Here is a 12,214-nt window from a genome sequence, read left to right as displayed (position 1 = left end):
CACACCCAGGCACAGTACCTGGCACTCCTGTCACCGCTGTTCTCTACACTGGGGACACTGGGGGACACCTGTCACCCAGCACTGCAGGGTCCCTGCACCGGGGATGCCCGGGCATGGCAGTGTCTCCTGCACAGTAACAACACTAGCACCCCTATCACCCAGCATGGCACTGTCCCCTGCACCGGGGACACCCAAACACACTACTTGGCACCCCTGTCACCACTGTACTCCGTATTGAGGACACTGGGGGACACCTGTCACCCAGCACTCCATGCCCCTCCACTGCAAGCACACAAGCATTTCCCCTACACCAGAGAGCCCCAGGCACAGTACTGGCATCCCTGCCCCCCTATATGGCACCGTCCCCTGTGCTGGGGACACTGACGCACAGTGTGACACCAGCAGCACCACGGGACCCCCCCCCCCCACCAGGAATGTCACCAGGGCACAGCCATGGCGCAGCCGCTGGCACAGCCCCAGCACGCACCGCAGCACAGCACCGCTGGACCCCTGCCCCACTGGCCCAGCCCCCCACTGCACCCCCAGTGTCCCCGGTGCCGCCGCGGTGATGGCGGGTGCCCGGCTTGGCACGTGCCTGGCAGCCGCGGCTCCTCCTGGCCCCGCTCCCGGCTGCCGCGGGGCTGCAGCGACGTGCTGTGCCCGCTGCCCGGGATCTGGGTCATGGCTCCGGAGCCAACCCGAGGGGTCTCTGTGGGTGCTCACAGCCCCAGGGGGGGTTTCAGGGGATGCCAGCACCCTGCTGGCTGCCACATGCTGGGTGCTGCCCTGATCCCCAGCCAGGAGGAGAGCATGAACATCCCAGCACCAGGAAACCCTTGGAGCTAATCCTGCGGGGGCCCCGGCCGTGCCGGGAGTCTGCGGGATGCTGGGGTGGGACATCCGAACTCTGCCCCTTGAGGAGTTCCCAGTGCCAGCCCTGGTGGGTGCGTGGGGCTGCTCCTCAGCTAGGGGCCCCCAGGGAGTCTCGCAGGGTTCTGGGGGTGCTCCTGGATCGCGGGGTGCCCCGTGGCACTAGGGACACCCCAGCACTCCGCAGGAAGTGCCCTTGCCCTGACTCACTGGGCGTTGCGCGGTGCCGTGGCCAGGCTGCAGCTGGCACCTCCGGCAGGGAGAAACCCCGTCAGGCTCCCGGAAGGATGTGTGGGGCCAGGCTGGCACAGGGGCCAGAGGACATGGGGGGCCACCTGTCCTGGAGCGGGGGCCCTCGCTGCCCCATCCCAGTAGCACACCTGTGCCTGGGCTGCCCTGGGCGTGCAGGTGCCACCGGCACAGAGCCTCCTTCCCCTCCCGGCACGTTCCCGGGCCGTGGCAATTAGCTGTGACCCAGCTACTCATCTCGGTTCCGAAAACAACCCCGCGCGTGCACGGCCCAGGGCCCTGCACGGGGGTGCTCAGCCAGACCCCTGGGGGTCCCCAGCATGGGTGCAGGGCCAGAAGGGATGAGATAGAGCTCATGGAGTTCCACTATGGGGTGCTGCCATGGGCTCCCACTGTGGGGTCCTCCTGGGGGATCCTGCCATGGGGCTAGGATGGGCAAGGGGGCCACCAAAGCCACCAGGATGGCAGGGTGCTGCAGCCAGGCACATGCCCACTGTGCCCTGCGCCAGCCCCTCGGCAGCCCCATGGATTAGCTGTCCTGGGGGCCCTTGCAGAGGGGCTCCCCGTGGGTCTCCACACACCCCGACATGTCAGTGCCCATGCCAACCTGTCCATGGCACAGATGGGGCATCTCAAGCCCCCCCCAAAATCATCACATGCCACCACACTCAGGTGCCAGGTGAGCCCTGCCCAGCGGGACACGTGCCTGTGCCCCTTCCCACGTCCCCCAGCTGCCTCCCCTGCGCAGTCCCGAGCCCACCGCTGCAACGATCCGCCCAGAGGGGCTGTCCCCAGCCCCTTCCCCTGCAGCGGGCACCCTGCTGCCCCCCAGGGACAGACGGGGGTGCCGGTGGCGGGGCTGGGCTGCGGGCCATCGGCCGCGTGCCCCGGTGCCCGGGTTGCCGGCGGTGCCGTGCGGCGGTGCCACGTGAGGGTGCGCTCCGCTCGCCGCCCGACGCCTGCGTGCGCAGGGATTTATTTTTACTCTGGGTTGTTTACCTTGTTGTACCTTTTCCAGGAAAGGGGGGGGGGGCGGAATGTCTCTGCTAGGGACAGGGCTTTGTTCCTGCCTGTTGCACTCCTCCCGGATTGGGCACTGAGGGTCCGGCAGGGTGCAGACCCCTTCCCCCCCAGCACTGCAGCTCCAGGACTCCCCCGTGTTCAGATGCCCCCCAACCCACTCTGGGGCTGCAGTATCCCCATGGGGTCAAGGACAGCAGGTCTGGCTGGGTCCTTGTGCCACCCTGGGGCACATCGTGCCTCAGTTTCCCAGCCATAGGTGCTATGTTATGGGGGAGGAAACGAACGGGAGGTACTGGGTCTCACCCTGCTTGGGGGGGTCCTGCACCTCTGACACCCCTTTTCATCTGCATGGGGTTCCGCTGAGGGCAGTGGGTGGGAGGGCAGGACCCCCCTACAGGGTGCCTGGCAGGGCCGGGTGCGCAGGGTTTTGGGATGTTTTCCTGCCGTGCAGCAGCGGATCTGTGGCTGAGGAGCCGAGCGCAGCCCTGGCGCGTCCCCGCGGCTCTTGGCCGGGGCCCAGGGCTCCGCGCTGCCAGGACTCGCCTTTCCCCTCCCTGCGGAAAGGGAAAAAAAATCAGGTAAACAAGGCAGGCCCGGGCCGGGGGCGGGTGGGGGCACCCCACAGCACCTCAGCGTGGGGCAGACCTGGGTGGGGGGGACAGAGACCCTGGGAGATGCAGGGTCTGGGGGGTGCAGGATTCAGGCAGGGCAGGGGGGGCTGGATTTGGGGGTGCAAGGACCCCAGGGCAGGATCTGGGAGTGCAGGGATACACAGATCTGCAGAGGTGCCGGATTTAGGGGTGAATGCACCTCAGGAGGGTGCAAGGTGTCCAGGAGGGTGCACGGGTGAAGGATCTGGGGGTGCAGGGACCCCAAGATCAGAGGGATGCTGGGACATGGGGGTGCAGAAGGGGTGCAGGGGCACCAGGAGAGGGGGGTCCCCAGTGTGTTCACCATTTGGGGTGCCCCGGTCCAGGCAACGCCCACACAGCAGTTGGGACAGGTGGGGGGGATCCCTACGGCCCCCAGCTGTGGGGTGGTGCTGTGGCGCTGGCCCCCCCTCGCTCTCCGCCCCTCCTGGCCGTGGCCGCGTTACTCCCGTGCTGCTGTTTGTGTTCCTGTTGCAGCCGATCCCTGGATCTCCGGCTCTTTGGATCCCTGAGCCACAAGAGGGGAGGGCAGAGGCAGCTTCGGGGGCTCCTTCGGCTTCACAAACCCCCGACCCTGACCACGCAGGACGGGGAACCCGCTCCCCTTTCCCACGCTTCCATCACCCCATCAGTTTGCATTCCCGACACGCAGCTCCGTGGGAATGTGGGGCAGCCCCCGCAGCGCCCCCCCACCCCACCCGAGGGGGGACACGGCGGCCGCGGGCTGGGGGGGCAGTTGGCGCCTGTGCCAGCCCATGTGAGCGGGTGCTCCCCACCTCCTCCTCCTCCTCCTCTCCGGGTGCAGGGAGCCCCGCTCCATCGCAGGGAGCTGCTGGGGCGTCACGTGGCGCTGGCATGTGAGCCCTGCTCCATTTTTAGCCCCAGCAGCCTCCCCGCGCGGCGGCCCCGCTGCAGAGCCATGTGCGGGCGGCCGCCGGACCGCACGTGGGGCTGCCGCAGCGCCGAGGGGCTGCGGGACCCCTGCGCCCGCCTGGACACGCGTGGGCGAGCCTGGCCGGCCCTGCGCACCAGCACGGACACGCGTGTGCATGATCACGGCTGAACCTGTGCTGGAGCGTGGCCACGCGTGTGTTCGACCACGGCCAGATGTATGTTCAAGGGTGGCCTGACCTGTGCTGGAGTGCAGACGTGCATGTGCAGCAGCACGGAAAAACCTACACTCGAGGTGGGACACGCGTGTGCTCAACTGTGGCCTGAGCTATGTTGGAGTATGGCCACGCGTGTGGTGGAGCACGGAAGAGAACACACGCGTGTCCGACGGGCTTGGTGTGACACGGAGCGTCCCCTGCACACCACACTGCTGTGGGGGTGGCGGCATCGCCAGCGTGGCTCGGCCAGCATGGCGGAGGGGACTGAACCCCCCGACCCCACGGGCAATGCAGCTGCAGAGGCACGTCCCCCACGTGTCCCCTGCGCGGCCCCGGCACGTGCCTTGCGTGTCCCCTGTGTGTCCCCAGTGCCGCGGCCCCGTGTGCTACGGTCTCTGTGTGTGTGTGTGTGTGTGTGTGTTTATCCAGCGGGCGGGGGGGGAAGTGCTGTGTGCGTGCGTGCGTGTGTGCAGGGGCTGCAGTGCGGGGCGGTGTGTGTGCAGGGGCTGCAGTGCCTGCAGGGTGCGGGGTGCCCGCAGCGGGGGCTGCAGTCGCTCACTGCGGGGGGGCTGTGTATGCGCGTGCATGTGTGTACATAGAAACGCGAGTGTGCGCTGGGGCTGCAGTCTCTGTCGGGGAGTGTGTGTGTACACGCACTTTCACATGTAAAGAAGGAACTGCAGGGCTGTGTGCATGTGTGTGCGTGTGCACGGGGGGGGCTGCAGACCCCGTGGACAGGGGGTGCTCGGGGGGGGGGTGTTGACGGGAGCCCAGTTCTCGCAGGACAAACCCGTCCTCACAGAGAGGGACCCCCCCCCCCGCTCCCCCGGCGTGGGAGGATCGTGGCGGTGCCGCCCCCGCTCCCCTGAGGCAGAGTCTCCCCGCGCCCCCCCCGGGTTCCCTCGCCGTGCAGCCGGGCCGACCCCCCCAGACCCGCGCGGGCGGAGGGAGGGCCGGGGGTGCGCGGGACCCCGCCGAGCAGCGGGCGGAGCCGCCGCACTCGGGAGCCACCGGGCGGCCGCGCCCCGGTACTGCCGGCCCGGGACACCCCCCGCCCCCCCGCGGGACCGGCCTGGCCGCGCGTGGAGACCACCCCACGTCCGGGGAGGTGACGGTGAGGGGTGGGGGTCCCCGGCCCCTCCTGCCCCCCTCCTCGCCCACGGGCGTCCCCCCCACCCGCGCCCCCGCCCCGGCCGTGGCCGCCGCTGGCGCATGCGCACCCAGCCCGGTTTAAAGGTAACCGGGGGCCGCCGCGCGGTCCCGGCTTCGACCCGCCCCCGGTACCGACCCGCGTCCCCCCCCTCCCCTTTCATTCCGCGTGAGCCCCGTCTCGGCCCCTCTCTTGCCCCGCACCGGAGGGGGGGCGGCGGGGCAGCCCCGCGGCCCCGGGGCGGGGGATGCGCTGCGCTGATGGCGGCGGGGCCCCGCCGCCCCCCGGGCCGCGCTGCCGGTGGCGGCAGCCGCTGCGCTCAGTCGCCGGCCGGTAACGGGGCGGTGGGGAACGGCGGGCCCCGGCCATGAGGTCTACGGCCTTCCGGGCGGCCGAGCCGCCGCGGGGGGGGGCGGGAGGAGGAGGAGGAGGAGGAGGGCTCCGCGCCGCACCGCCCGCCGCCCCGCCGGCCCCGGGAGCCGCCGCTGCCGCCGCTGGGGGCACACAAGGGCCGCGGCGGCGGGGTGGCGGCGGCGGCGGAGCAGCAGCAGCAGCGCTGGGCCGGGCCGGGGCCGCCGGCCGGCGGGAAGCAGCAGGCCGCCGCCGCGGGGGATGCCGGCGCTCGGCCGCGCTACCAGGCGGTGCTGCCCGGGCGCGGCGCCGGGGAGGGCGCGGCGGGGCCGGGGCCTGGGCCGGGAGCGGGGCCCGCAGAGCCGGGCCCGCCGCCGCCCGCCGAGGGCAAGTGGAAGAGCGGAGCGCGGAGAGGCGGGATGGGGGCCGGCGGGGGCTCGCCGGGGCAGGCGGCCTGTCTGCGGCAGATCCTGCTGCTCCAGCTGGACCTCATCGAGCAGCAGCAGCAGCAGTTGCAGGCCAAGGAGCGGCAGATCGAGGAGCTCAAGGCCGAACGGGACACGGTACGGCTGGGGGGGGGGGCGGCGGGGGGAGCGAGCGCGGCGCCGCAGGGGTTAACACTCCTCCACGGCAGAGGGGGAGACACGGGGGGTGGCGGGAGAGCGGCACCGCAGGGGTTAACCCCTCCCCACTCGCGAGGTTAACCCACCCACGAGGTTAACCCTCTCCACGCGCGAGGATCTCCCCCCTGCCCCCCCGCCGGGGTTAACTCTCTACTCGCGGGGTCAACCCCCCCCCCCCCGTAGCGTTAAACCCCACCCACCCGCGAAATTAACCCCTTATCCGCGAGGTTACCCCTCCACCCTCCTGGGTTAATGCCCGCCCCCCCCACCCCGGGGGCTTCCAACCACCAGTAGGTAAGTGCCCCCTCCCCTTGGCACCCCAGGGGGGTCAGTGGGGGTTAGTGCCTCCCTCCTGCGTGGAACCCCAGGCGTTAATGCCCCACCTTTGGGCAATAAGGCCCTCCCAGCACCCAGGGGGTTAATGCCCTCCCCACCTTGGGGAGTAATACTCCTCTGGGGGGGCATCAGTTGCCCTCCCCAAGATACCGATAGGTCTCCTCAGGGGGTTAATGCCCCCCCCCCCCCCCGGAATTAATGTCCCCTTCACAGGCCCCCCCCAAAGGCAATAATCTCCCCCCCAAGGGATTGTTGCCCCCCAAGCACTCCAGGCTTATTACCCCCCTAAGAGGGTAGATACCCCCAAGGTATCGATACCCCCCCCCCAGACAAAGGCCGGCGGGGGGCGGGGTGACCGGCGGGGGCACAAAGGGCCGGGGCGGGGCGGGCCGGCGGGGGTTAACGGGCCGCCGCCCGTCGCCATGGCAGCGGGCCCGCCGCGGGGGGGCTGAGCGGCCCCCGGCCCGGCCCGCCCCACCGGGGGTTAATTTAAAGGGGCCGCGTCACCGCGGGGCTGGGACCTGGACTGGGGGCTGTCACCTCCCCATGCACCCTGCAGAGCTAGGGCTCCCCCCCCGTCCCCCGTCCCCCGTCCCCAAGGTCACCCCCTCAGCCCCCCCGGTGTTTGCCTGCTTTGCCCTGCAAGGTGCTGGGCGCTGCCCCCTTTACGTGCCCGCTCTGCCCTGCCCGACGGGCGCTGGGCGCTGCCTGCGCTGCCCCGGGATGCGGCAGAGCCTGCCCGCACGCTCCCCCCGCACCGCCCCCGTGCCGTCCCCACCGGCTGCCCCGCTGCGGCGGTGGCGGTTGCTGCGGCCCCGGTTGCGGCGGGAAGAGCCTCCCCACGTGGTGCAGCCGGTTTGGCCGCATCCCTGCGGTGTGTGCCGGGGCCTCCAACATGGAGGAGCCGCTGCAGAGAGGGAACGAGGGGGTGAAGCAGCCGGGGGGAGGGAGCCCGCAAACCCTGGGTGCACCAGGCAGGTGGGAATGGGGGGTTGGTCCCCAGAGCTGGGTCATCCCCCGCAGCCACGTCCCCAGGGGGCTGTTGGGACCCTCCCTGCTGTGCTTTGCCAAGCAGACCCTCCAAATGGCTGGTGGAGCAGGGTGACAATGGGCAGGGATCACCAAGCTGGCTGCTGGCTCTGTAATGAAGCCCATGTCTAATTACAAACTGCCTTCTTCCTGCCTGGCCCAACGGTGCTGCTTGCACTTGAGGAGGATGCAGCAGTTGAGTAGTTGAGACCCCCAAATGGTTCCCCAAAGCCTGCAGGGTTTGCAGCTGGCTACAACCCTCCTGCCACAGGGACTGGCAGTGCCAGATAGGGAGCAAGTGGCCATTTTGTGCTATTTGTAGATCTTAGCCCCCACCAGCATTGCAGTGAAGCCATCCAGGGGTGTGATGCTGGTGGCAGATGTTGCCCTTTGCCTCCAGTCCCTTCTGGGAGCACAGGCAGGACGCGTGGTGTTCCCAGTGTGCTGGGAAGCCTGCGGTGCTGGCTGAGCCCGAGCAGGGGTGGCTCAGTTGCTATTGAGGGGCTCTTCACAAATATGCTCCTGCCCCCCCAAGCATTGCCAAGAAGTTGCCAGGTGAATGCTGGACAGGCACAGGTAGAGGCAGAAAGCAGGCGGGGCACCCAGCAGGGTGGCACCTGCTGTGTGCTGGGGCGCTTCCGCAAGCGGGTGATGGCAAAGATGAAGCTGCTGGGGACTGGCTCTTCCCTGGGTGTTTCCCTCCTCTTTATGGGATGTGTAGGCAGGGCATGGTGCAGGCAGCTGCCCAGGGTTGGGGGGGCAGGGGTACATGCAGGGGGCACCCGCAAAGTGAGCTCTTGCCCTGTGTTGCAGCTCCTGGCGCGGATCGAGCGCATGGAAAGGCGGGTGCAGCTGGTGAAGAAGGACAGCGAGCGGGAGAAGCACCGCATCTTCCAGGGCTTTGAAGTGGATGAGAAGCCGGAGGCAGAGGCTTGTGAGAAGCTGCCATTGGAGTGTCCTCAGGACCTGCTGGAGCCCCCCCCAACCCTGCAGCCCAAGCACTTCCCCTATGGCAGGAATGGGAAGGGACACAAAAGGTAGGGGGTGCTGTGCTGGGGCATTGTGGGGCCTGGGGGAGGGAAGGGGACAGCCTTCCCCATGGCTTCATCCTCCATCCGTGGGGCTGGCACCACATGGCGAATGGAGGTGCCAGCCCAGTGACCCTGGTGTCACTTGGAGGGGTTGTCCAGCACTAGGAGTGCATCCCATTGAGCACTGGTCTTGGTAGGGGGGTACCTTGTGAAAGCCTGGGCAAGGAGCATGGGGTCCTGAAATGCTGGGGAAGCCCCTCTTGCCTCTGGAAACCTGTCTCCAGCCAGCCCTGGAATGGCAGCCCTGGTTTGGGGGGGAGGAGGTAGCCCTGGAGCAGGGCAAGGATTTGCACAGCAGGCTCAGCTCCTCTTCCTCCCGCAGGAAGCCGACGTTTGGGAGTGTGGAGAGGAAGACGCCTGTTAAAAAAATGGTGTCCGAGTTCTCAAAAGTGAAGAGTAAAACTTCTAAGCACTCCCCAGGGAAGGAGGAATCGGGCAGCTCCTTGTCTGAAACTGTTTGTAAAAGAGAACTGCGGAGCCAAGAGACTCCAGAAAAACCCAGGTCATTCCTGGAAACCCCGCTCCGAGTCTCAGCCCCACCCAAGGGCCCTGGTGCCCACCCCAAGGAGAAGAGCTTCTTCAGCAGCGAGGCAGACGACCTGCCCTATCTCTCAACCACGGAAATGTACTTGTGCCGCTGGCACCAGCCGCCCCCCTCGCCGCTGCGGGAGCCTTCCCCAAAGAAGGAGGAGACTGTAGCAAGTAAGAGCAGGAGAGCTGGCTGTGGTGCCGGCATCGGGGCAGAGCCGGTGGCCAGAGCAGGGTCTGGTGGATTGGGAAGCCAGCAAAGGGCAGAGAGCCCCAGATGCAGTGGCCGGTAGCAGCCCTGGTGCTGTGGCCCTGCTGAACCACGTCTCCAGCTTGCCCTGCCCTGGCCCTGCTGGGATCCGGGGGCAGCGTGCCGGGCAGGGATGCTGGTCCTGCTCCGTTTGCCGGGCAGCCAGCGCGCCTGTTTGAGAGAGGAGTGAAGCAACTTCCTGTTGGCAGTTGGGAAACGTGTCTGGCTTGTGCCAGCACGGGTTCCTCCACGGGGTCACCTGCTGTCCCCAAACCCGGTCCTGTCCCACTGGCCGCCCCTTCCTGGCTGATGTCCCGCAGCGTGGTGAGCGATGGGGAGCACGGGGCTGTGCCGGGTGGCTGGGCACCCTGGCACGGGGGAGCTTGGAGTGGTTCCATTCTGCTGGCATGCTTGGCTGGGGGGGGACACGACACAGTGACAGTGGCACTGGCTGCCCTCAGCTGGTGGCATTGCCCAGCCCGGCACAGGTCAGGGTTTGGGGGTGCTGAGCCGTGCACCCCAGAGGTGGGACAGGCTGGAAAGGAGCGGTGAGATGGCGCGGGGGGGGCTGAAGCCGTGGGGGTCCTGGTGTGGGGTAACAGCCTGGCCTCTCACCCTGCAGTTCCGTCTTGGAGGGACCATGTTGTGGAGCCCCTGAGAGACCCCAACCCCTCGGACATCCTGGAGGTACGTGTGCTGCCGTGGCCTCCAGCAGAGCCGCTGCTGCCACGGGTGCCTTCCTGGGTGTTTCACCTCTCCTGGACAGCAGCTCGTGGCGGTCGCTGCTGGCAGCGCCTCTTCCCTTTGTGCAGCACAACGAGTGCGGCACATCCCGGCTGCGGTTGGAGGGCTGGGCTGGGGTGAAGCACCAGCATCTCCGTGCCATGGTGGCCCTGGCTGCCAGCTCTGGGCTGTGCTGGTGCTGCCAGTGCCGGGCTGATCCCTGTCTGTCGTTGCAGAACCTGGATGACAGCGTCTTTTCCAAACGGCACGCCAAGCTGGAGCTGGATGAAAAACGAAGGAAAAGGTGGGAGCCAAGAGGGTGGTGGGGACCCGGCTCCCTGGCATGGCGGGTGGTCTGTGCCCCCTCCACAGGGAAGGGCCCCAGGGTGTCACCCAGGGGAGGGGACACGGGATCCGGCTGCCCAGGGTCCAGCTGGGATGGGAACTGGAAATGTTGCCAGAGAAGGGATGTTCCCCCATCGCTGCCTGTGGATCCTCACTGCCTGGGGCCTCGCGTCTTCCAGGTGGGACATTCAGCGGATCAGGGAACAGAGAATCCTACAGCGGCTGCAGCTCCGAATGTACAAAAGGAAAGGGATCCAGGAGTCGGAGCCTGAAGTTACCTCATTTTTCCCTGAGCCAGATGATGGTGAGTGCTGGGGGGCAGGCAGGGGGGCTGCCCGCAGCGGGGGGTGTAGGCAGGGGGTGTGTAACCCTCTGGTGTCTCCCCACAGTGGAAAGCTTGCTCATCACCCCGTACCTGCCCGTCGTCGCCTTTGGCCGGCCCTTACCAAAACTGACCCCACAGTGAGTACCGGGGGCAGGCCGGGCGGGGCTGCTCGGGGGGACCCCCCGCTGTCCGGGCGCTGAGGCGGCTCTTCCCGCAGGAACTTCGAGCTGCCCTGGCTGGACGAGCGCAGCCGCTGCCGGCTGGAGGTGCAGAAGAAGCAGACCCCGCACCGGACCTGCCGGAAGTGACGGGAGCGCCGGGAGGTGCCGCCGCCCTCCCCTGCCTTCTCCTGTGACCGATGGTTTCGTTCCTCCGTGCCCCTGGTTTTGTTCTCTTGGGTTTTGCAACATGTTCCTTGGACTTGTCCCTCAGCGGCGCCGTTGAGGTTTCCCACCGGCCGCTCCGGGGCAGCGGGAGGATCCCAGACCCGTCCTGCCCGGGGGGTGCCGCCGGGACACGGGGCTTTGAGCCGCGCACGGGGGGCAGCGGGGCCGGGCCCGTGTCCGGGGTGTCCTGCTGGGCTCGGGTCCAGCTGGAGCAGCATAAGCACCAGTTTGGGTCCCAGCGGCACCAGTTTGGGTCCCGGTGGCACCAGTTTGGGTCCCGGTGGCACCAGTGGCGCTGCCGGGGGTCCCAGCGCTCCTCCCAGCCAGGGGCCGGACACCGGGAAGTGCCGGGAAACCGCTCGGGGGGCTTTTTCCCCCCCCCCTCTGGGGTGGCCGTGATGGGGTCAGAGGGGAGAGTTTGAAAACAAATTTTTTTTTTTTTTTGTGAAATAGAAACCCTCTGCGCACAATACGTGGGGTTTTTTTTTTGTTTGTTTGTTTGTTCGTTTTTAAATAATTTAAAGGTGTTTGCAGTTGGTGAGTTGGGTCGGTGTCAGAGCCGGGGCCGTGTCCCTTCCCTGCCGTCGCTGAGACCCCCCCCCCCGGTGCTGGTGGGACCCCCGGGCCCCTCGGTGCGGCCACCGGGCCCGGTGCTGCCGGGGGGGGGGGAGGGGGCTCCCCAGGGAGGGGGTCTTGGAGCAGCCCGGCCCTTGCCAGCAGCACTGAGTGAAGACACAGACACAGACACACACACACGCACCTGAGCTGCTGCTTTTTTGCTTGATTTTCCCGCATTTCCCCCCGTCCCCGCTCTCTCCCCCCCCCCCGCCCCGCCCTGCTCTGCCCCTGCGGTTCATGAGCGGAAGGAAACTTGTTTTTTTTACAGACAAACGCTCTGGGGGAACAAGACCCAACAAACAAACAAACAAACAAAAGTGTTAAATTGTGTTTAAAAACACGAAGTTCCGCCCCCCCGGGGGGGGCGCGCGGACGCCCCCGCGCGCTGGTTCTTTGCGTTGTTGTTTCGTTCTGTTCCTGTTCTGTTTTGGTTTTGTTTTTTTTTTACAATAAACGAGGAAAACGGCCCCGCGCCTCGCGCCTGCCTCGCCTCCCGCGCGTGACGTCACTTCCGCCGCCGTGACGCCACCCCGCGCTGTGACGTCACGGGGCGCCCGG

At 67.7% G+C, this 12,214-nt stretch overlaps 2 protein-coding genes across 2 annotated transcripts; both read left to right on the top strand.

Moving 5' to 3' along the window:
- Window positions 1-2,574: 2,574 nt before the first annotated feature.
- LOC127394233 (uncharacterized) lies at window positions 2,575-4,657 on the top strand. Its single transcript, XM_051640075.1, has 2 exons — window positions 2,575-2,720; window positions 3,270-4,657. Exons 1-2 carry the CDS (start codon window positions 2,575-2,577, stop codon window positions 3,853-3,855), a joined length of 732 nt encoding a protein of 243 aa, XP_051496035.1. The 3' UTR covers window positions 3,856-4,657.
- An 839-nt stretch (window positions 4,658-5,496) lies between these two features.
- MSL1 (MSL complex subunit 1) lies at window positions 5,497-11,510 on the top strand. The gene is made up of 8 exons (XM_051640601.1): window positions 5,497-5,965; window positions 8,204-8,427; window positions 8,804-9,183; window positions 9,882-9,946; window positions 10,219-10,286; window positions 10,507-10,631; window positions 10,717-10,789; window positions 10,870-11,510. Exons 1-8 carry the CDS (start codon window positions 5,822-5,824, stop codon window positions 10,958-10,960), a joined length of 1,170 nt encoding a protein of 389 aa, XP_051496561.1. The 5' UTR covers window positions 5,497-5,821; the 3' UTR covers window positions 10,961-11,510.
- The last annotated feature ends 704 nt before the right edge of the window (window positions 11,511-12,214 follow it).

Source organism: Apus apus, chromosome 25, assembly GCF_020740795.1.
Source record: "Apus apus isolate bApuApu2 chromosome 25, bApuApu2.pri.cur, whole genome shotgun sequence".
NCBI lineage: Eukaryota > Metazoa > Chordata > Aves > Apodiformes > Apodidae > Apus > Apus apus.
Note: the sequence above shows the minus strand (reverse complement) of the source record. Positions and strands in the feature narration are given on the sequence as shown.